General features: G+C 37.5%; 1 protein-coding gene across 7 annotated transcripts in view; it reads right to left on the bottom strand.

Annotated features, from left to right (window-relative positions):
• Window positions 1-25234, bottom strand: part of KDM4C (lysine demethylase 4C) — a 418510-nt gene that overhangs the window by 170351 nt on the left and 222925 nt on the right. For all 7 annotated transcript variants that reach the window (XM_035305424.3, XM_035305451.3, XM_078368791.1 and 4 more), the window contains exons 9-12: window positions 20183-20376; window positions 16844-17082; window positions 14623-14945; window positions 10534-10642 (exon numbers count right to left, since the gene is read on the bottom strand). In XM_035305424.3, coding sequence (XP_035161315.3) covers window positions 10534-10642; window positions 14623-14945; window positions 16844-17082; window positions 20183-20376 — 865 coding nt within the window. The remainder of the gene's footprint in view (window positions 1-10533; window positions 10643-14622; window positions 14946-16843; window positions 17083-20182; window positions 20377-25234) is intronic.

The raw sequence follows: 25234 nt of genomic DNA, 5'->3' as shown, positions 1-25234 counted from the left end.
ACACAGATTAACAATAAAACAATGAAATAGTCCAGAATTTAGAGGCTCACTTGACAGGTGTAAAAATATACTCATCTCACCATTTCTCTGAAGCCTGGGAACCTAATATCTCTAAAAGGGAAAAGGACTAAAACAACTCTACAAAAATTAAAACGATGATAAAGAGAGCTACCTTCTAGCCATTCACTAGCTGGGAGTCTTGGACATGTTCTTAACCTCTACGACCAATGTGTGTAAATGCCAGCCTGCAGAATGTTGCCAGCCACGACTAAGTTTTCATTAGCCGGTGGCAAAACAAAGAATATGAAGACATAATGCCATCATAAAATTAAAATGTAAAATACACATAAACTTCCCTTGCTGATTCTCCATCTTCACAGCTAGTTTTACAACCAAAGAAAAGGTGAAAATAACAAAGAAAAAAAAAATGTGTACCAAAATGTGTGCTAACTGGGTGGTCTATAAGGGTAAGATATTATGTGTCCAAGGAAAAGAAATTGTGTTCAGGTTGGAAAAAATGCAAAGTAACACATTTGAGTTGTATGAAATTGTAGTTTTTATAGAGTAAAAAAATTGTCAAATACTGACAATTTTTCATATAATAGAATCATTATTTTTCCAAAGAACTGAATGTACCATGAGACTGGGCTATCAAAATCTTGTTCCTAAATAGTTTTTTACAAGACTTTAAGAGCAACAAGGTTATGGTTGAATTTATTTACAAGTGAGTTTAAAAAAAAATAACAAGGCATACATGAACTCAAAAGAATCAAAGTCTTTATTATCATCTTACAATCTCCATGCTTTTAGCACATTCAGAAATCTAATCATAAGATTTCATGTCAATCGTTGTTTAGAAAAGTTTCAAAATTGAATGTAAAATGTACAGAAAGCAATAGCATCACATAAATTATAAAGCCAGCTTCTTGTCTCTAATTTAATCAAAACCTGACCAAGCCACTAGCATAATAAAAGTAAGGTGTTTTTGATTTTTATTTACCATACTACAGGAAAAATCAATTCCACTGGGACTTCCAATGGAATTTACTGACAGAAATCAAGCTAAACTGAGAACATCACATTATTATTACAAACCTAAACACTAGATAAAATATCCATTTGATCTGAGTGCCAACATTTAATGTTTTATGTCCACATAATGCAGGAAAACACTGCCTGTGTCTTATCAACAAACATTCCAAACCAATCTACTTACTAATCTGCTGAATTTGGTGTTTCATTGCTTAAACAGACAGAACTATAAATGTGCTTATTATGAAAGTATACTATTACCTCAAGCTAATAAGAATTGATGGAACAAAGAGATCATTATTTAAAAATTAGTAACACTTGGAGCATGACATGCAGCAGCCATAAAACAGCATTTATTTTTCAAAATTGACAGAAAAAAGAACTTTTTACAGAGGGGAAAGACTTTCGATGAGGGATGTACCTATTCTTCACTAAGCCAGGTTGCAGCCTGCCTACCATAAGGCAGACAGTCATGTACCCAGTAGCATCTGGAAAACAAAAAATTGTTTTTAATATTCAAAACTATATTTGTATTTAATACTTAAAAGAAAATTTGTAGTTTCTAAATAAAAAAGACATTATTATTATATCTGATCAATATATTCACTTAATAAATCCTTTAAATAAGAGACACATAAGTAAGATTGGTAAATCTACATCAGTACAGTTAAAAGGGATGGATAGATAGCCTGCTAGGGGCAGGAGGGCATACTTTTCCCCAAATACCTATCTACAAAAGGTAAAGGATGACAGCCAATTCTAAATTCTAACTCCTTGATTTCTAGTTCTATTTTTAAATTCTACTTCTAAGTAATGTCCTTTTGTTTGAAGGACAATTACAAAGTGTCTAAGAGCCAGCCTGTGTACTAAAAGTACCAGCAGAACAATGACTAGAAGACACAAGGTAAAGTATTCAGAAAATACCACAGGAAATCCCAGGCAATGCCAGAAAAAACAACCTAGAATGAAGTGCAATCAGTGGGCAGTTCTAGTTTGGGGAAAACACATATAGGACCAGTTTAGTATTCAATTGCTTATAAACAATTGTGCTTTTTTGTTGTTTGTTTTTTGAACCAGAATCTTGCTCTGTCACCCAGGCTGGAGTGCAATAGCATGATCTCAGCTCACTGCAACCTCCACCTTCCGGGTTCCAGCAATTCTCTTGCCTCAACCACCTGAGTAGCTGAGATTACAGGCCATCACGCTCAGCTAATTTTTACATTTTTAGTAGAGGCATGGTTTTACCATGTTGGCCGGGCTACTCTCAAACTTCTGACCTTAGGTGATCCACCTGCCTCGGCCTCCCAAAATGGTGGGATTACAGGCATGAGCCACCGTGCCCAGCCTGTAAACAATTGTTTCAATAAAAGAAATGTCAACTAGAGAAAACCATTTACAGAAATAATCAAATTTTGTCAAACGGGACTTCCCGAGATTTCACTTACTTAAATGTGAATAAATATATACATTTTAGTCTTCAAAACAACAGAAATCCTGGGTTAGATGGGTTAAATTATGGTTAAACACCAAGAAAGATCTCCAGTTCCACCTCTTCCATGTCTATATTTAAACATTCAATCCATTACTGAATGAATTATTATATTAATATAGACAGGCTTCCCAAGAAATAAATTACTGTAACATTGCCTGAAATATGCTCTTAATCTAATCCTCAAGGCATGCAGACATTACAGAGATAGGGATCAGGGTGTGAGCTGTCTTTAATTTCAAAAAGATGCTTAACAGCTCATTACAGTAGTGTACTTGCTGAAATGATGATTTATAAAGAGTTATTCAGACAATTCAGAGTAAAGAAAATCAGATCCATAACCAGGGCTTTAATCTGAATACTGCCAATATTCAAACTTGTATTAACAGATGAGGTTGCCTCTGCACCTGAGTAAACACAGTACACCTGGTATCTGCATCTTTCAATCTTTCTGTGTTAATTATTCTAGAAATCATAAAATTATAGTTGAAGAGTTATAAGTAAAACTTCAGTTTAATGGCAATCAGCTCTTTGGAAAAGCAGCACTCAACCTGTCACCAGGTGCTATTTCAGGGGATTCAAAATGCCCAAAACCCATACATGAACTTACAGATTAGGAACAGTAATCATTCATGACCAAGCCTCATATTTTACACAGAAGGAAAGAGGCCAGAGAGAAGACTTACCCAAAGTCAAAGAATATATAAGGCACAAAGCCAACACTACAGAATCTATTGATTGTTAGTCAACCAGAGTTTTACTCGTGGGTTTTCAAAGATTTTGCAACTGCCTGTGCCAGATGCCCTAGAGGCATTAATAGCCAGCATAAGTTTCATTTTAAATTTCTCATTTAGAATAAAAGGTACAAATGTGACCACATGGGTAGGAATTCTTTCTCTTCTATCCTATTGCCCTTTACCACTCAAGCCTAAGTTTCAGGCAAGCAAGCTCTCTTATTTTTATTTGTTTCTTAATTTTGTTTTCCATTTTTTCTTTTTCTCAAGTGTGCACTTAAGTAACAGTACAGGCTTTTAAGACTCTAGCTCTGCAAGCCTGAGGGGTCTTTTAGCATCCTAGTTTTGACAGCTCTACATCCATTATGATCGTGGCAAATTTCTCCTATACCACCACAATTTAGCTCTCCCTTGCCAATCTACATGTCCTTTCTCTCTGAATCCCCTCTGGATTTCCCTCATGTCTTGAGCAATCAGCTGTCACTTTCTCCTTCTCCTCACAACAGCAACTACAAACAGTCATTATATGCCAAACACTGTTTTTTAACCCTCAAAACAACTCCTCCATGTGGCAGATGCTGCTACCATCACTACTTTGTAAACGCAGGCACCGAAGCACAGAGGCATCACACAGTTAATAGAGTGGTGGACCCAACTGACCCTAACTTGTAGGCATGGAGAAATATTATCCTTTGCACTATTTTTGCCTCTGCATGCACAAATAAAAGTTGTTTATTTTATACTATCCATTATTTCTAGTTGTTTTATAAATAGGGGATTAGCAGGTAACCTACTCTTATCATATTGACACTCCTAGTCTCTGTAAAAAACACTTGTTTGACCAAATATAAAAGAAATGTTTGTTACAGAAAATATGAAAAGTTATCAACATAAAACATAAAACTAAAATCACCTAATAACAGTCTTGTAATTTTCTTATAAATGTTCTGATTAACTTTCATAGACTCCAACAAAACTCCACTGTCAGCACAAGTATTTTAGCTATACTCACCACTGGCACATGGTGGGAATCACTGAGCAGAGGTGTATCACTGTGTCAGCAAATGCCACGTTCATGAAGTCCTTTGTACACTAGCACGGCTTGTCCTTAGTTTACAATTGCATTAGAAACATCATTAACCTCATCTCTTAACCAAGGGGACTGAATACACAATAAGCACAAAAGCAGTAAGTGACTAGAAGTAACAGTAGGAAAAGCTGGACATTTTTTATTGAAAACAATGCAGTAAAACTTTCAAAAATAAAAACTGCTGGGAAACAAATGCATGAAAGCTTCAAAGAACAAACAATGCACCATGAGGGCAGGAAAAGGAGCATGGGGTGCAATAAAGCACGTATGCAGATACTGATGTCAATGTAGAATGATTATTAGCCCAATGTTACTGCAAGGGAAGTTCTGAAGTTGGTACAATTAAAATGCTGCTGATGAGAATGCTAGTCAGAAGAAGCATGCCATGGCTTAAAACATTTCTGAATGTGTAAAGTGCTGCTGATGAGAATGTCAGTCAAAAGAAGCATGCCGTGGATTATAACATTTGTGAATGTGTAAAGCGTGGCTGATGAAAATGCTAGTCAGAAGAAGCATGCCATAGTTTAAAATATTTGTGAAACTGAATGACATCAAAATGAGCAGCAAGACAGCAAATACAGATACCAAAGCTGGTGAGGGATGAGAAATGCATTACCTCATGGGTACAATGTACACTATACAGGTGATGGTTAGACTAAAAGTCCAGACTTCAGCACTATATACTATATCCATGCACTTGTAACCCCTAAATATATTTTTAAAATTTTAAACCTGCAAAGGTATAAGTACTTTCTGAAACCATCAAAAGATAATTATATGCCTCAAAATATTTCCAATGTAAACAAACTAGTTGAACTGTATTTCATCACTTAACCTTATATTGGAGGCATTATCCCCAAAGTGCTATATACAATACTTTGAAAGCATTCTATATAGCTGCATAATGTTTCAGTGAATTGCTACACCATGACCATGCTTCCTTTGAACAATTCCCTTTTATTAGATATTTAACTTATTCAACTTAGGCTTTCAACTCCATGGCAACTATTCTCTGTGTGGAAACATCATGTGTGTGTGCATGTGTGTGTGTGTCCATAGAGGTTTATATACAAACATCACGTGTGTGTGCATGTATGTGTGTGTCCATACAGGTTTATATACATGCATCTATGTTTCAAAGAATGGTTTTATAAAGCAACAGAAATAGAAACTGCAAAGATTAGGAAATTTAAGTTCACTAGTGACTTCTCCTGAACTGACTTAGTCTTGATCTTTCTTCTTTTCTTCCTCACATGACACTCCTTTCTCAGCTGATATCAAGATAAAAAAAATCCTAGGAAAAAATCCATTCTCTAATTAATGTGCTGAAGACAACAGTATATGCATCATTCCTTTGTATTCCTCTGTTGTGGGTGGAAAACAAAGATCATTCTCAGGACCACCAGAGCCTACACAACCACCAGAGCCTAAATAATCTAGTCTTTAAGAAGGAGTCACTTACTGACCCAACGTGCTGTCACAGCTCCAAAAGCCCTCAAACTCCAAGGCACCAGCCGCATCTACAATGGGTCAGCTGCATTTTAACTTTGAGGTAATTCTAGAAGTTGGCACGGTGGTAAAGAGATTTTCAATTCTGTCAAGATACAAAACTGAAAGAGCTGATATATTAAATACACAATTTATCACACTTCTACAGCTAATTAAAACAACATGTTTTTCTATACACATATACAGGGAGACTATTTCCTGGACAAGGATTTACATTTTTCTTTTAATATGACAGTATGTAACACATTGAGGTATTCAACTAACTTTTTAATGGCTGATTTCAAGGACTAGTGATTGTCTTATCCAGCACATTCCAGCTTTTGAATGCCTAGTGATTTACACTACCATGATTGCAGTGAAATGTTCACTACCAAGGACATGATATAAGAAGCAAAGGAGAGGAATGAAAGTGGGGAGACAAACACATGGACAAATAACAAACCACAGCGTAAGGTGATCAGTGGTGCAAGAGAACCAAGCACATATAGAGTCTACAGGCGGCAGAGGTGGAAGACGAGAGGTGAGTGGTGAGAAGAGTTTGAAATGTTCCAAGAGGAAAAAAGGTACCACAGATAATGTAACAGCCTGAGAAAATGCATGGAAGCAAAAGCACCAGGGTGAAGGTAGGGAAGAAGTTGCCTAAATCAGGGGTTCCCAACCCTCAAGCCATAGACCAGTACCATCCATGGCCTGTTAGTAAACAGGCCACACAACAGGAAGTGAGCAGAAGCCTAAGCTCCACCTCCTGCCAGTTCAGTAGTGGCATTAGATTCCCATAGGTGCACAAACCCTATTGAGAACCACACATGTAAGGGATCTAGGTTGCACACTCCTGATGATAATTCAGTGCCTGATGATCTAAGGTGGAACAGCTTCATCCCAAAACCATCCGCAGCCCAATCCTCCCACACCATCCATGGAAAAATTGTCTTCTATAAAACCAGTACCTGGTGCTAAAAAGGTAGGGAACTGATGGTATAAACGGAAAGGAAGACTCATGTAGGAAGTTGAGGGAAATGAAGCTGGAGAGAGAAGGTAGCATTGAATGACAACTGGCCTCAAAGCCACACAAAGAAATTGAGCATTCAACCTCTATTGAAGCAGTTTACAATTCCAGGAAACATGAGAGCTTTTGAGCAGGCATCATCAGCAACCAAAAACAAAGAAAGAAAGAAATACTGCCACAGATTTCCAAGCTGGCCACACCTAACTGAGTTCATCTCATCATTTCTGGTACGTTCCAAGGCCAGAGAGGAGTTGCCCACTCCTCTAAGTGCATGGGTGCACCAGAGCATGCATAGTTCACCCATGCACTTCATTCACATCCTCCTTCCCTATGGACAGTGAACTCTAGAAAAGAGCAGGAATAAGCCAGTAATATAAACAAATGGCAAAAGAAGAATACGTACATATGCTGGGTGCTTCAAGCATAAAACAACCCAAACAGCTTTGCTTATCAGTCTAGGTTTCAATATAAAATTTGTATAATTTTTAAACAGCAGGAAAATAAACAAAATTTTAATAGAAGTTTCAGTCACCTTATCTAGCTGCCTAACCACAGAAAAAAATTGCATCTGAAAAACATTTCAGCTAAAAGAAAAAAACAGAGGCAGTTTAGCATTTTATTTTAAATTGTAAAAGATAAACATGTAGTATATATTGAAGATTTTTTACCAAAAAGAGTAAGTTAGATGCTAATTTTTAGGTAAAGATACATTCTAATCATCATTCTTTTATCATATAGCCCCACCTATTCCATCACCATCAACTCCCTTGTTTTGCTGTTAAACATGAAAAATCTTTTCCCAGAAAATGACAGGCTAAGAGTCAGGAAGTACTTTCTGATCCTGTAGTTACAGGATGTGCCACCAGTCAAAATGATCTATGGTGTTTCAGGTTATTTCAGTATCAAAGAGCCACTGCACTGACCTAAAGAAAGGAGCAATGTACAAGTGACTCATTTCCCCCAGTGGCATGGCAGCTCCCAGACGTCCTGGACCAAGTCACTTTCCCCTTTGCAGCCTTTCTGTTAGGGAGAAACTTTCCAGTTTCAATAGAGAAATGCTCATTCACCAATAGAAGACACTGATTGTTGTTTAAAGATGCAATTACCCCATGCTCTATTATAGTTATGCTCCCACATATGAGGAGTGTAAAAGGAGAATAGGGCAGAAAATCCCCAAAAGAAGTTGGATTTGGAATTGTATGTTCCCAGTGAGCAAAAAACTCACTGCACATCACAATCTAACAATTATAATGTTTATTCACTTTCAACTTTGCAAGCAACTTAGACACAGAGACAAATGGCCTCTTGAAGTAAATTCAAGTTCCCAATGATGTAAATAATTTGCTTCAGGCCATGGAATATTCTCCATTGTCAGTTTGGAAGCTTGTAAAAATCTTAAGCCATCACAAAACTTCTCTGATTTTTCTAATCAATTCTGAAAAATCCCCAGAGGTCACTAGAAGTCCTTAACATATTAGAATGAAAAGAAAGATTGTTGAAAAAGCTACAGTCATCATTTCTACAAAATATTTAACCTCAAACCCTTGAGACGATTTCATCAAACCAATCCATTTATAAATTTTGCAAGCTATACAAACTGAAATCAGAACTGCATTCCAAAAGAAAACTGGGCCAATTTATGATGGCCCACATCAAAATAAACTTCCTAGGCAAATAAGGACACAGGACAAAGCAGTCTTCTCTATGTGTTGGTAGAGCCTTAGCATAGCCTATTAACTTTAGAAAAGTTATACTGAAGAGAGTCTACCTTGAGGAAGGGTAATTACAATCATGAGTATCACACATTAAGTATTAATTACTTTACATGGAATTGTCATATAATTGTCTCAACACTGAAGAGAAAATGATTTGTACTGGGTATGATAAAGTAGCAAAAAAAAAAAGAACTAAGCATTATGATATATGGAAATAAATACAAATCTGTTTCATTTTTCTGCTACATGACTCAGAATTCAACCCCGAATTGGTTTTATAGAAACTACTACAATCCTTACCTAATCCTGCATTCATGATGTTTTTACTTTTTTATGATACACTATCTCCCCAAGTTGCACAGGCTGGGGAATCTCAAACTCCTGGGCTCAAGCAATCCTCCCACTTCTGCTTCCCAAGTAGCTGGGATTACAGGTGTGAGTCACTATGCCCAGCCATGATCTTGTTTTTTAACTAAACATGGAACGTAAGTGAAAACGGTGAGTGAAAGGGGGGAAAAAATCTATGAAAGATATCTATCCACTCTGATAAATTTCTTTAAACAAGAAAGTTGAGCTTCTTATTACTCACTTAACAGCATCCTCACAGCCACATGACCTTAGTTATTAATTTCCAGGAGTAAAACTGGAGAATATTGTAGAGAAGGATTCTTAACAGAAAAACCTGCCTGAGTTAATACTCTAGACAGAGAAAAAATAAGGCCTTCATGATGCTAAGAGACATTTACAAGACATTTACTCGTCAGTGATCCGATTTTTAATTTGAGGCAACAGAAATTTCTTTTTTTATTTATTTTATTTTTTATTGAGACGGAATTTCGCTCTTGTTACCCAGGCTGGAGTGCAATGGTGCGATCTTGGCTCACCCAACCTCCGCCTCCTGGATTCAGGCAATTCTCCTGCCTCAGCCTCCTGAGTAGCTGGGATTACATGCACGCACCACCATGCCCAGCTAATTTTTTGTATTTTTAGTAGAAACGGGGTTTCACCATGTTGACCACAATGGTCTCGATCTCTTGAACTCGTGATCCACCCGCCTCGACCTCCCAAAGTGCTGGGATTACAGGCGTGAGCCGCCGCGCGAAAGATGAAAAAGGCAACCAGCACACAGTGGCTCATGCTTGTTATCTCAGCACTTTGTGGGGCTGAGGCGGGAAAATTGCCTGAGCCTCGGAGTTCAAGACCTGCAAGGGTAATAGCAAGACCTGTGTCTACAAAAAAGCTTTTTTAAAAAAATTAACCAAGTGTGATGGTGCATGCCTTTCATCCCAGCTACTTGGGAGGCTGAGGTAGGAAGATCACTTGGGCATGGGCAGTTGAGGCTGCAGTTTGCCAATTCTCTACTGCACTCCAGCATGAATGACAGAGCAAAACCCTGTCTTTAAAAACGGACAGCCAGGTTAAAGAAAAAGATATATTCATATCCAGGAATGGTAAATGATTGTAAATGAAACTGCATTACATCCACTGCATCACAACAATCTAGTGAAGAAAAAAAGATGTTTCACCCCACACCAGATACAAAGGGATATGGCACATGATTTTTACCGAAGGTAGTTAAATTAATGCAAATGATTCAAGTTAAAAGACAATGTAAACAAGCCCACAGCATGTTAATTCTAAAATCTAGTATCTTTAGAGAAATGAGTCTCAGCTACTTCTATAAACCTAAAACATATGTCAAGACAGACTGATTTTATCCCATGACATAAAACTGGAAGACTTTTACCAGTAAGAAGCCTAGCTTATATGAAGTAAGTCTTTACCCCTAAGTTCCAAATTCCTTTTACCTGTAAATTGCTAATTATTATGATATCCTAATAGTATGTATTCGCCACTTGTTAAAATTTTTTTTCTATTCAGCAATTTTTTTACAATAGTTTGTTATAACAAACATCTACACACACCAAAAAAAATCCTGAAAAGGGTCACCAGCTCACCTTCATCACTTGGCGCCTGCTGCTTCACAAGAGTCATCGGGGATCTTGCTGGAGGCATACTAAGTGGATGGCGCCAACTCTTAGAGGTTTTGTTCTCTCCCTCTGTTATCTAGTTACAGTACACAAATGGAGGAGAAATACCATTACCAAAAAAAAACTAAAAAAAAAAAAAACCCTACAGTTCATAATGATTTATAACTTAATGTTGTAGAAATCTTGTGGTTGTTTACCTCTTGGGGAATTAGTCTTTTAAGAAATTTAAACTTCAGGTCAAAAGAAATAGGAATCAATTCTATTGGTAATTTTACCCTGAGGTCAATTAAATCTTCTTCCCCGTGGTATTAAAATATAAGCTGTAGGGCAAGGTAGACTTATTAAACCTGCAATAAGCTCAGCAGTTAGCAAGTTTTCTAAAGTTCTTACAACTATTCTAAATTTAGGATTACAGGCCAGGTACATTGGCTCATGCCTATAATCTCAGCATTTTGGGAGGTCAAAGTGGAAGGATCACTTGAGCCCAGGAGCTTGAGACTAGCCTGTGAAACATAGGGAGACTCCATGTTAATAATTAAAAAAAAAAAAAAAAGACCAGGTATGGTGGCATATGTCTGTCGTCCCAACTCCTCAGGAGGCTAATGTGGGAGGATCACTTGGGCCCAGGAGGTCAAGGCTGCAATGAGCCATGATCATACCCTGTCTCCAAACATAAATAAACAAGTAAATTTAAGATTGTATTCTCATAAAAATATAGGACTATGGCTTGGTCACCTCTAAGATGTTCCCATGTTAACATTTGGCAAGGAATTTTACTTTCTCTCCTTACAGAGAAGACAATCCTGCAAAGTTGAGGCTGTATCCTTCTTTCAATTCAAAAATTAATCACTACTTCTATATCACAAACATAAACAATCCAACAGGAAACCAGAAGTATTCTCTTTTTTTAATGATACATTAATGCCATGTTGAAACCACTTAAATTTTATATATGATTTTTTTGTCCTGGGATGTACAGACTATATATTCCTTTCCCAGATAGAAAGTCATGGGTATCCTTACACCTTCCAGCTAGGACCCATCTTTTTAAGCTCTCTTGCTTGCACAACGCAAAACTTTTAAAGGCAGCAGGAGGGGGAAGGCTATCAGAGTTTGAACCCAGCGGGCTTACATCAAGAGTTGACTATGAAGGAAAACAATCTTAGTCTTCTTCCCTGTAAGCTGAAGAAGCAGTGGCCAGATATAGAGAGACTAGTCTGGCCTCTGACTCCAACACATGATTCTGAGAAAGTGTAAGAACACTGTAACAAAAGCTAGGAATGAGAAAAGAATGACAAATGCAATATAGGATGACAGCTATCAATGTTTATAATAGCTAAAAAAATAATATGGGAAATTATAACTCAGCCAAGAAGAAATATTCATCAGGACACCACACTGTTGTCACAGCTGGAGTTATAAGAGGATAAATTATATCAGGTTTCTGCTCCCAAGAAGTGTAGATTATAGAGCAGTAAGGGAATAGATAATAAATTAGTAAATCTTATTTATCAGGTACTACTGGGTAAATATGCAAGGAAGGAAAATAAAGAAGGACAAAGGAATAGAAAGCGATGGGGAGGGGGCAATTTTATAGGGTAATTTATAAAGGCCTTTCTGATATGGTGATTATTTGAGGGGAAGTTTGAGTACATACATATGATGATCTGGGGGAGAAGTATTTTGGGGAGCAAGAATAGCATGTAAAGTGAGAACATACTTGGTGTGTTCCAGGAACAGCATGGAGCCCAGGATGGATGGATGGATGATGGATGGGTGGATGGATGGATGAGTAGACAGAGCTTAAAAAATAAGTCTTATTGGCCGGGCGCGGTGGCTCAAGCCTGTAATCCCAGCACTTTGGGAGGCCGAGGCGGGTGGATCACGAGGTCAAGAGATCGAGACCATCCTGGTCAACATGGTGAAACCCCGTCTCTACTGAAAATACAAAAAATTAGCTGGGCATGGTGGCGCGTGCCTGTAATCCCAGCTACTCAGGAGGCTGAGGCGGGAGAATTGCCTGAACCCAGGAGGCGGAGATTGCGGTGAGCGGAGATCGCGCCATTGCACTCCAGCCTGGGTAACAAGAGCGAAACTCCGTCTCAAAAAAAAAAAAAAACAAACAAAAACAAAAGTAAGTCTTATTGAGTAGATGGGCTAATGCCAGCAGCTATCAGCATATACACAGCATTATCCTCAATACTGAAAACATTGACCAAAACTACATAAAAATTAAATAGGGCTATATTACATCAAGGAGTTATCTAACACTGTGGTATAAGAAAAGAATGTCATGCAACTGTTCTTAAAGGCAAGCCAAGCCTCTCAGCCTTCAATAGCAATGTTGGTTTCTCTGCTGTCAATCTTTGCTCAGGGAAATGATGAAGATGAAGGTAAACAGCACTACACCCATAATCATGTTCCTTGAGAGCAAAGAATCTGAAAAGCTACTTTCAGCTCCATTCTAGTTCAAGGAATGTCACTAAATATTACTAAAGCAGGCATTTGACTCATTCACCTCTCAAAAGAATATCAGCTCGGCTACATTTAATCCATTCATGAAAGTTGTTAATTTTTTTCCTTTTTTTAAGAAACAGGGTCTTACACTGTCACCCCGGCCAGAGCACAGTGGTAGGAACACAGCTCACTGCAGCCTTGAATTCCTGGGTTCAAGTGATCCTCCAACCTTAGCCTCCCTAGTAGCTAAGACCACAGGCCCATGCCATTAAATTTTATTTTTATTTTTTTGTAGACGTAGGGTCTCATCCTGTTGCCCAGGCTCAACAGGAATCCTGGGCTCAAGGGATCCTCCCACCTCAGTCTCTCAAAGTTGCAGGGATTACAGAAATGAGCCACCATATCTGGCCAAAGTTGTAAATTTTGCTTACTAATATGTGAATGCTATTTTCAAACTACTCTTAGACACCTTTTCAAAGAAAGCAGACCATACTCTTTTTCATATTTCAAGTGTTTATAATTCAATGAGATATATAATTCTACATAAAAAGATAAACACTATTGGGTCAAATCAGAAAACTATATTTTAAATAACATTTTAAGACTGTTGAGAAGCAGGGTATTCAAAGCTGCTGTCCTTATACGACCTCCCTTGTTCTACTCAGGGACACAAAAACCTGCTGTGAGTTGAAACAAATAGGAGCAGTGTCTGTTCTGAAGCCAGTGCAACTTGTCAGCTCAATTACTCCTTCCTTATCCACTTGCATTCCCTAATCAGGTTGGATACATACAAAAAAGTACTGAATTCTGATAATCACTACAGATAGTCATACATCCCCTGAACCACTCTTAAGGCTACATGGACAGTTTCTGCTGAATATGGAATATTAATACTATACAAGGACAATATTGTACAATTTTCCAAAAAGTCACAATGGGAAGTAAAGTAATCTAGAGGGTTCTTTTCTCAGAGGCAAAAGGCCTCTTTTGAGGAGGGGGCAGGACAAGAAAGGTCACCCTGGTCCTGGGATTCAGAGTCCATGAGCAAAGAGTAAGAAGAAAGCATGACCAGGTAAATCCTAACGCTGAAATAGAAGCTGGGACGCAGCGTTATCAATATTAACAAGAGGTAGTCAGTTCCCATCACGTAAATTCTTCCCAGACTAGTTAATAATGCAGGTGATAGAACAATTCTGTATCTTTACTGTATCAGTGTCGATATGATTGTGACTTTGTACTATAGTTTTCTAAGATGGTAGTATTGGGAGAAACTGAGTAAAGGGTACAAAGAATCACTGTGCACTATTTCCCACACTGCATATGAATCTACAATTACCTCAAAATAGTTTAATTTTTTAACAAATAGAAAAATCAAGCTTCAACATGTGGCCATAAGCTCCACGTGCTGAATTATCATTCTGTGAGCCACAGCTCACTGAAGGCTTACTTCCCTGTCACTGAATAAATATAATTTAGACCCATAAGTGTAAAATGTTATTTATTTGTGCCCTAAAGGAGGATTTCAGTGCACAGCATGTTGTTTTCAAAATATGTTCTCACCATATAATTAATATGGTAAAAATGGATATTGCCACATACACTGGGGACTTTGAAGCCATTTCTCTCTCCACTGGGGACCGCTGGGATTTCCCCAGGTTCAAGGCCATTCCCATGACTCTCCACATCACTCTCTTCTCCCTCTGTTAACACACCATTACTCTCTGCCACTGATAAGCATGACTCAGGTGATTTTGGCCATGAAAGCTTGGGTGAGTCTGATTTCCTGGGCTTTTCATAGCCACTAGATAATGGAATGGAATCATCAGCCTCATTGGGTTTAGAAGGTACACTTCTATATGCATAAGTGTTGTCATCCTCAGTTTTTATGTCTTCCATTACCGATATACTTAAGCAGCTGCTTCCTGAGGATAAAAGAGAAGATGGTTAATAAATCTTACATTGTATTATTACTAAGTAAGATTGGTAAACTATTCCCAACTGATTCTATATCTTACACACACATACACACACAAACGAAACCTCATTTGTACCCATCACATACTAGCTCTGAAAGTCAGGTCCTCTACTTAAGTATTATGCCAGGGCTCAAAACCTGGAGATCAATGTGCAAAGAACCATGTAATGACAGAACTAATGAAATTGAGGGCTCTTAGCCAAAACCATGCAGCAATTCATCAAGTGGCTAATTAAATCTAGTGTAATAGAAAGCATGATGAGGGGCTGGGTGCAATGGCCCATGTGTGTAATCCTACCACTTTGGGAGGCCAAGGCAGGTGGATCACTTGAGGCCAGGAGTTCAACACCAGCCTGAACAACATGGCTAAACCCCAGCTCTACTAAAAATATAAAAATTAGTCGGGCATAATGGCACACACCTGTAGTCCCAGCTACTCGGGAGGCTGAGGCAAGAATATTGCTTGAACCCGGGAGGCAGAGGTTGCAGTGAGCTGAGATTGTGCCACTGCACTCCAGCCCAGGTGACAGAGAAAGACTATCTCCCCCCCAAAAAAAAAAAAAAAAAAAAAAAAAGCATGACAAGGCACAATATGGGACTATAATGAAATATCCATATATATTGTATAACTCTCTTCTCTGCATTTGTTGTAATTTCCTTCCCTACCTTCTCTTCCTTGCTATCTTGTATCCATTCATCACAACTCAAGTCAAATATCACCTCTGCCAAGAAACCTTGCCTGTCCAGCTCTCAAGTGGTTGAAGTTCTTCCTTGGTAAACCAGCAACATCCTAGGCGATCTCTATAATGCTACTTACCACACTGGATTGTAATTATGAGTTTATTGCCTAGCTCTCCACTAAAACATGATCTCGTTTTTTTCAAAGTTCTGTGGTGTAAACTCTGTCCACCTATCTATTTCAAGAGCAAAGGTAATGAGGCTGGAGAAGCAGCAGAGGAACAGTTTAGGACAATGTTAGGACTTTCTTCTATTATAGGTAGAATAATACTAAGAAGAAGGTAGTGACAAGACCTAAGCTTTTTTTCTTTTAAAGGATCACTATGATGGCCACCTGGAGAATTGACCAGCAGGAGTAACTACAGTTGACACTCCTGAATAAGAAGGAAGGAACTGCTGCAGTCGAACAGGCAAGAGCTATGGTACCAGGAGTGGGATTCTGGCGGAGGGGGCGGGGCTGTCTCCTGAGGAAGGATTTACAGGATAAGAAGTATGTATGAGAGGAACACAGGAACTAGCTTAATTATGAAGAGGGCAAGAACCCCAACAAATATGAAAGAGGCAAATCATTAAAGCAGTTTCCAGAAAAATATGTTACCAAAGGGGAAGAAGGCAAAGCAGCTGAGATTTTTAGACAATTGTTTTAGTAAAGAGGAGGTCAGGAAACTATACATGCCATTGTTGTTGTTCTTAAAACTCTGATCTTTATTTTCTTTTTAAAATTAAGTCAAAAGCTAAGAATCTATAAAGAATTATCTGTAATTGATTTTCTCTGCTCATGTGAATTCAAGAGAAGCCTTCCAAAAACATACATTGTAAATTGAATTGCCCTTAAAAAAAAGGTCGCATTTTAGAATCTACTTTTTTATTAAACCAAATAGGCACTGCTGGCTGTTTGTCTCACAATTCTGTTACATATAGCAGTGAGACTCCTGACTTTTATAACATTCCCTGGGCCTCGTGGTTGAGTTACCTTATGACTTTGAGTAGATTATTGATTAAGCTATGTGGACTGGTCAGATGTGTGTCATAATGAACATCAATTTAAGGCATCTGGTCATCCACCACCTACTACTACATGTGAAACATAACTAACCATCTTCTCACCTGAGAGTTTGATATGATCAGATAAATTCTGATCCGCCTGCATGCTGCTAGCAGAGGCCTCTTCTTCTGAAGGTACTTCTGTGTTCCTCAGCTTCGCTGCTTCTTGAGGATTTTCACTGACCTTGAGGTCATCTGTGCCTGAGCCAGCGTTAGGGACCTCTGCCCCACTGACTTCAGCTGACACTTCCTCTTCCTCCTCAGCCTTAGGCCTTTTAGAAGTAGACCTAGCACACTGGAAGCTGTCAACAAGAGAAGCAGCAGTCAGAGCGGAATGCTTGCAATGGATATGAAAAACACATCCCAATAAAAATGTCATTGTCACTTGCTTAAAGAGGAAAGAACTGACATTGTTAATCACTATGCCAAATCAGTGTTCACAACTGAAAGATTAACTTTGAAATCAAAATCTTAAGAACAAGTTTTATAACAAATTTTCAAATTCACACGACTATAAATAATTATTAAACATTTTTTGAAAAAGAGCCACTGCAAAAATGTAGCAACATTTTAAAAGTCTGAAAATACAAATAAGGTAAACAATGTTGAAATGAGAGAAATAAAATCAATAAATAAAATATTTAGATAATTAAGAAATTAAATTTTAAAATCCTGTAAGGCTAGTGCTAAAATCTAAGTAAATTATTTATATTTCAAGGTGAAATACTGACTACTTTTCATTGAGTTTTGTATAATTGTCAGGCATGTATTAACATAGTTCAAATTAAATGCCAATTCATTAATAGAGAAATTACTTAAAAACAGAACAAGGCTAACTGGAGAAAGAGAGAGAGAGAGAGAAGAAAGAAAGAGAGAGGGAGAGGGAGAGAGAGAGAGAGCGAGCAAGCGAGCGTGCGCATGTGCGCTTCCTAAAGACATTGTCTCACTATATTGCCCAGGCTGGTCTTGAACTCCTGGCCTCAAGTGATCCTCCCTCACTGGCCTCCCAAAGTGCTGAGATAACAGGTATAAGCCACCACATACAGCCTAATTTTATGTATTTAACATCGTATATCAATGAACTATTTTCAGAGTGAACACAATTTTTATCTTCTTCCTCTCTATTCTCCAGCAAGTCACTTGATAGCTTTGGCATATATGCTTTTTACATATAAAATAAACATTCCTAACAATTAGAAACAATTACAAATAAACTCAAAGCAAAAGTGTCCAAAACACCCCCATATGTATTACAAACACACAAGAAACTGCCACAGGACTAAGCACTGTAGGAAGTCAGGGAGGGCAGAGAAGACGGTGGCTAGCAATAATCTATATAAATTAGCTTTCACTGCAGCTGATAGCAGTAACAGTAGTAACATCACCGTCATCACTTCTGTTACAAATCCATGCACTGGCTGATGTGGGAAAATCTTAACATTATAAACAGTGCAGTACATGTGAAAAAAAATAAGGCTGACATGTGCTTGAAACATCAATGAATCACTCCCTTCATCAGAATTCCCTAAATGGGGTATTTCCAAAGGGAGATCAAAAATCTCTAAAAATCAACCCACAAGGCTGAGCATATTAAACAAGCCCATAGTCAGACTTTCTAAGTAGGTGAACAAGTTCCATTAATTATGTAAACCTACGGACAGGCATTTCGATCTGTTCACATGTCATAAATCTATGTTCTCTATCAACCCAAAAGGCCGTCTGTGGTTAATAACTAGGAAACCAAGTCATACACCTAATGAAAATATTGTTTTCCATCCATTAAAGAACAATTCTCAAGACGTTGTCCTGGTGTGCATTCTGAACTCAGGATTGGATACTGCTTCCTTCCAATGCTGGTTTCTTTCGTGCTGTGAATGAACACATTTGTCAAAGCCACTGACTGTTCAAATCAGTGTTTCTCAAATTTTCTTGAATGTAACCCACAATGAGTTATAAATTTCAGATAGTGACACTACATACACACATGCACATACTTACACACGTCATGAGTATTTGCCCTTACCACAGAAGAAGCACTATAATAGTTTTTATTCTATTTTACCACCTAATTTTAAAACAGTCTTGATCTACTAAACTGAGGTGAAAACAAACACTTTGAAAATGATTGCAGTAAATACGACAGGGATAAATATCAACACCTGAGTTAGTTCTGCACCTCAGGTCTGTCTCTTACACAACACTGAAGTGTGACTCCATGTTCCTAAGGTTCCTGCACTCACTACAACTCTAAATTAGCAGAAAATAAATATCAGGAAAATGAACAGAGAGAAAATAAGCATCATAAGTCTGGGCAAAGATGTAAAATTACTGTGTTATTGAGTTAATATCAAAAAAAGTGGAAACAAGCTACAGGGGATTAGTTAGATACATGCAAGCATTAAAAATTATGTTGTAGCAAATCAGTCAGTTACATAAAAAAAAACACTCAAAACTGATCATCAGATTGTTAATAGATCATGGCCCCAATTTTGGAAAGATATACTATAAAATATATAATAAATATATAGGTAAAGGATATATACAAAATGTTAACACTGGTTATCTCTGGATAGTGAGGTTATGGGTGATATGGGATTCCTTCATTATTCTTTTCCTTATTTTACAAATTTCCTCCAATGCACAAATATTACTTTTATAATCTGAAAGAAAAACAATGAGTAATATTGAAGAGGAAAATTTAACATTAAATTGGAAAACATAAGAGCCTTAAAAGGTAGCCTAAGGACCTGAGCAACACAACACATCCTATTCAATAGGTTTTAAAACAACAAGATGCACACAGCGGAACTAAAAGCTTTTGAAATGGCCCTGGCCACAAAGATGGAATGGAGAATAAAGTTCGCAAGGATAAGCATGTTACAGAAATACCATATTGCAGTGTTTTACATCTTATAAAAGAATGAAACCAAGTGCATAAAATGTGGTAAAATATACGCCTCCAGATGAGAGTAGTACCTCAGATGTTGGACAAATGAAGAAGATAACCACTAAAGTCAAAAAGAAAAATGGTGGCAAAATGAAAAAGTGGAAAACCAAGTTACTGATTAAAACATAAAAATACACAGAAAGGAACAATACAACCATAAAAGACATTAGTGTAAGTGGTCTAATAAGTTCTAGATCATTCTATTTGCCATGTAGAGCAACTTCAGGAATATTCTCAAACAAAATAAATATATATCTCTTCCTACATTATATTTATTACACATCTAAGAATTAAAAATAATTTGTCTCACATTTTCAGGAAGGCATTAAGTAAAGTTATGATTAATAAATAGAAAAAGCAAGTGAATCGCCTTTCAGAACACCACATCCAATGACCCATTTTAATTGAGAAAACACTATAGGTAAGGGGGGGTCAGTAGGGTGAGGGGTCATTACCTCCGGGATGCTTTTCTTACTTTCCTCCTCCTCTGCAGCCATGCTTTTACTTCAGGAGTGGATGCTGGAGTAGGCTTCGTGTGATCAATGGTGTATATATCCTTTCCTTGTTTCCAAAGCTGGTATCTGTCTGGCTGAAATTTCCTCACAAAGATATCCATTGAAATTTTCACCATGTCTTTTCTGCAAGTGCACTGAAACACATAATAGAGGATAATGTGTTACATTATCAAACATCCAGTGGATGATAAACCCTATTTCTTCAGAACAGAGATGAGAATCTATACATTCACATTTATAAGCAGGAAAATAAGATGGGAAAATGATTTGTGGACCTCACAGGAAACTATATACCAAGAAAAACTAAAAGGAAAGAGTGCTCATTTGGAAGCATGCCTGCAACGGAAAGATTATCTGCCCATCACAATGATGTGTCAATGAACTGATCACTGAAAGGTCTGTAAAGCTGAAAACCTGGGATGTCAAAAATAAAACAACCCAATTAATGTGTGATTAGAATACTTTAACCAATAAGTTGAGAAAAATTTACTCTAAGATATATTTTGTTATATTCATGGTTATTAAGAAACCCTCACAAGATAACCCAAAACTAGAAGCAAATCAATAGCCTTTTCTACATCACATCACATGTAACATCCAACAGTATCAACAGCAACAACAAACATATCCACTAAAATGAAGACATAGGGTAAAGGTGAGAGACGTTCAAAGAAAAATTACTTCAAATCTACTATGCCTTTAATTCTTACAGTTATCAGTAACATCTTATTAAGCAAGTTTTCTATAAAGACTTCACACAAAGTTTTATTAGGTCTAGGCCAACACTATGCAACAGGGATGTTATCATTCAAATGGTGGTGCATAAATAATCCCAAGGATTTAACTGATACACGTTGACAATATCTAACATACCTGATAACAAACTGACTGAACAGTTCTGACACAATAAGACTTTTGACATCTTGGTGATACAATTATCACCTCCATACAAATTAACTCCAAAGTCTTAATAATATCTAAACCCAAACTCCCTCCACAGAGTTCTCGTCCTAAGGGCCATTACATTCAAAATACCTAAAATTATTGTCTTCAACTTCAAACCATACTGTCACTATGATACCACAGTTCTAATCTCTTACATTCATAGTCCACATTTCCTAGATACTCACTACTCCTTCAACCCTAAAAGTTCAACCTGTCTCCATGTACAGTGTCTCCTGTCTCAATTCCTTCTGCCAGCATCCTTGTAGCTATGCTGCCAGGCCTTGAATCCTGGCATAACAAGGCTAATGTCCCTGCCTGTATTCTCTCCTAACATCAATCCCTCGTTATAGCTGTTACTTTCATCTCCCCCAAATATCTTACAATCTTTCATTCCTATGTTCAATAAGGTGTAATTACCCTGCTTTTCCTTTAGAATAAGATCTAAACTTATGAGCCTGGCAGTAAGGGCTCCAAGATTTTACTCCACCAGAGAGATTTTTCAGGTTTCACTCCCATAGTAAGTCAACATGAATATTCTTTTCAAGTCATGGGAGCCCAAATGCCCCATACACTTCGTTACTTCCATATTTTCCTCCTACCACACTACTTTCCTGCATACTAGTCTGCTATCCAGCAAAACCTCATCCTCAGCTCTGAATATAAATTGTATCGATTGTTCCTCTGAAGCTAATACTATTTATCTATACCACTGCCTTCTATTACTGGTTATGCATAGTGAGGGTTCTAAGTTACCTTGCTACAATTATCTTGCCATTGGAATATAGAAAATGAGGATCCTGAAAAATTGAAAGATATTTTAATTTAAGATGTAATCTTTTGACTATAGGTGGGGGAAAGCTTGGACTTAAAAACCAGAAACTTTCTTAAAGTGTTACTAATGTTGCTTCACAAAGAAAAACTAAACAGTGAACAAGAGTGATGCTCCCCACTTTGAAGAACTAATTGAGGCCTGATCATGATTAGAACTGTAACATCCCTAGGGCAGATAAGCTGGAGAGGTACAGAACACTATTTCTGAGGAATATGTCTCAGAAAAAAAACCTTTGATCTGATTAATATTCATCTTGTTTGCTGAGATGATGCCATGAAACCTAAACAGAAACAGCAGATAAGCCATGGTCAAAGAGGAATGTGCTCGGAGACAGGAGGATGGTGTTGCTGGAAAAAAATTGCTAAACAGATTAGGCATGTGACTCATGGATCCAACCAACCAATCATGTCAGCAGAAGCCGGGGAAAAGAGAGATCTGTGTGAGACTGTCTTACTTGATGCTTGGATGTCCATGAAATGCACAGAAGACTTACAAGGATTTTAAGATATTTATACCAGCAGAAATGCTGCCAGCCCGAACCAAAAGGAACAGAGACAGGAAAAAATGAAGGAATGACTCCAAGAACAGAGCCACAGATGCAGAATGACTGAGTGGACAAAAACTCATTGGGCTGTTACAGCAGCCCTAACAAACTAAACTTTAGGAGGTACAGAAACATGCTACTATGCATCTTAAGATTTCTTCAGGATTAAATCGAACAGGAAACCCACCTATACTAAATTTTTCTAAATAACCTAAACCCAACAATCACAATCTCAGTAATGGTATAAAAGATAACATAAAAAGGTAAGATTATACCTTTAAAGTTTATTTGGTATTATTATGCAATGGAAGATGAGGAAAAGATAACACCATGTCAATTTGCTAGGAAACTGTAAGTCCCATGATGCAAATAGTGCTTAAAAGACTGGATTCAAACTCCAGCTTCAACAATGACAAGCTATGAAATCTTGAGCAACTTATTTGACTTCTCCATGCCTCAGTTCCCCCATCTAAAAAACTGGGAGTAACAATGGTAACTATCCTCATAGGACTGATAATAGAATTAAACTTTGTGTTCTTATAAAATGTTGCTGAAAATGCTATATTAAGTGCCTATTTTTAAAATTCCCAATATGGCTTATATAAATTGCTTTTTGGTAATCCGACCACAAGAACACAGAGGTTTCTACTGTTATCTTATTTTCCTTACTGAAAAAGTGGAAGCAACGAAGGAAATAAGAATCAGAATGTCACATCTAACAAATGGTCTTGAGGGTCAAGGGGAAGTAAGTGCCCAGTGGTTCTGAAGAATCAAACAGGAGGAGCAATCCCAGACTTCAGGAGGACTGAGAAAACCTGAGAGGACCAGGCCACTGTTGTGGGAGAGGGGAGAGCAGTATACCTCAAGCTCCTGTTTGCATAATATGTGGCAACCAGACTCAACTCCATGGCTTCACATCTAGAGCAAACTGAAACTGGAGGCCCAGTAGATGTAAGGCATTAATGAGAGGAAATGCCCGTAACAAGAATTAATACTACCCAGGTGCCAAAGGTAGGATGCTATAAGGTAAAATAAGATGAAGGCAAGGGTTCAACTCATGTGACTTCTTTGCTCTCCACTGTGTTTAAAAAGAACAAAATAGGCCTCCTTTTAACAGAAGAGCTTGGTATTACATGGCAACATGCACGTGGTTTGGGGAGGCCAAGGCAGGTGTACGGCTTGATCCCAGGAGTTCTAGACCAGCCTGGGGAACGTCAAAACCCCGTCTCTACCAAAAAATACAAAAAATAGTCTCATAACCCAGTTTCAAAAATAAATAAGCTCAAATGAAACACATACTGTCATCTTGTGGTGATGCATGAGTATATGCCATATCCTTAGACCTATCCTGTCCTATCCTATTCTTTAGATCTAAAATGCTAGCCTTTAGAATAGCCACCAAAAACATATTTACCAAAAAAAAAAGGTTTATACCAAAAAAAAAAGAATAACATATTTATTGCTATTTCCTCAAAACAACGCGAAATAATTTAAAAAGCAAAAACTTAGTTTTAAACACCCTAAATTTTAAAATAAAACTCTCACCTCCTCTCCCCCAAAAATGTTATTGCTTTTAAAGGTTATCAGCTAATTATCTTTGAGGCACAATCAAATTACATTAGATCAAAACTACAGTAATAAAAAAGGCATCTATTCTAGATTCTATCCAACACAAAGCAAAAGGGCCCGACATCCCCCAATATATAAGGTATAAAAACATGAGGCTGTGTATAAAACTTTAAAATGCAAAATGTTCAATGAAATAGCAATTCACTGGTTTAAGAGAACAAGTTTATGTTTTTAACACAAGTTGCCCGCTGAATAGTATCATATATAATATTATGAACAAATGGAAGAGGGACATTCTACATTTCATTGTTTTCTAACAACCCTAACGTTAGTGAAGACATTAAGAATATTATTAAACAATCATTTCTAATTTATATTATGACATAATTATTCATTATTTCTATATTAAGAAGTAACAAAGCACTACTAAGTGTTAGGCATGAAAGTAAACCTCTTATTTAACAAAGTATATGTCTGGTGGTGGTAACTAGTAGGGCCAAAATCATTAATTAGGCCTGACATATGATTGTATTCTAAATCCTCAGACTACACTCTCATAGAACATAGATCTCTGCAAGTTCAGGAACTTTAGTCTCAAAAAATAAAAAGGTATGAAACCATAACTAATATTTTTTTTTTTCTTTTGAGACACGATTCCACATTGTCAGCCAGGCTGGAGTGCAGTGGCGCAATCTTAGCTCACTGCAATTTTCCCCTCCCAGGTTCAAGCAATTCTCCTGCCTCAGCCAATGAAGTAGCTGGGATCATAGGCATGTGCCACCACACTCAGCTAATTTTTGTATTTTTAGTAGAGACGGGATTTCAACGTTAGCCAACCTGGTCTCGAATTCCTGACCTCGAGTGATCCATCTGCCCCACCCAAAGTGCTGAGATTATAGGCATGCGCCACTGCACCTGGCCCTGAATTTCTTATAATTTTAATAAACCATTACTGTGAATTATCTCAGATACCTTGCCCCATCTGACTTTATACACCAGTCTATTCTTAACCATGAGAGCACACACAGTGTCTGTCTTATTGAGAAGTGTATTTTAAGTACCTAGAGAATTAAAGTCTGTTAAAAATATTTGTTAAATAACC

The sequence above is a fragment of the Callithrix jacchus genome, chromosome 1 (assembly GCF_049354715.1).
Source record: "Callithrix jacchus isolate 240 chromosome 1, calJac240_pri, whole genome shotgun sequence".
NCBI classification, from domain to species: Eukaryota; Metazoa; Chordata; class Mammalia; order Primates; family Cebidae; genus Callithrix; species Callithrix jacchus.
This window is presented reverse-complemented; position numbering and strand designations above follow the sequence as displayed.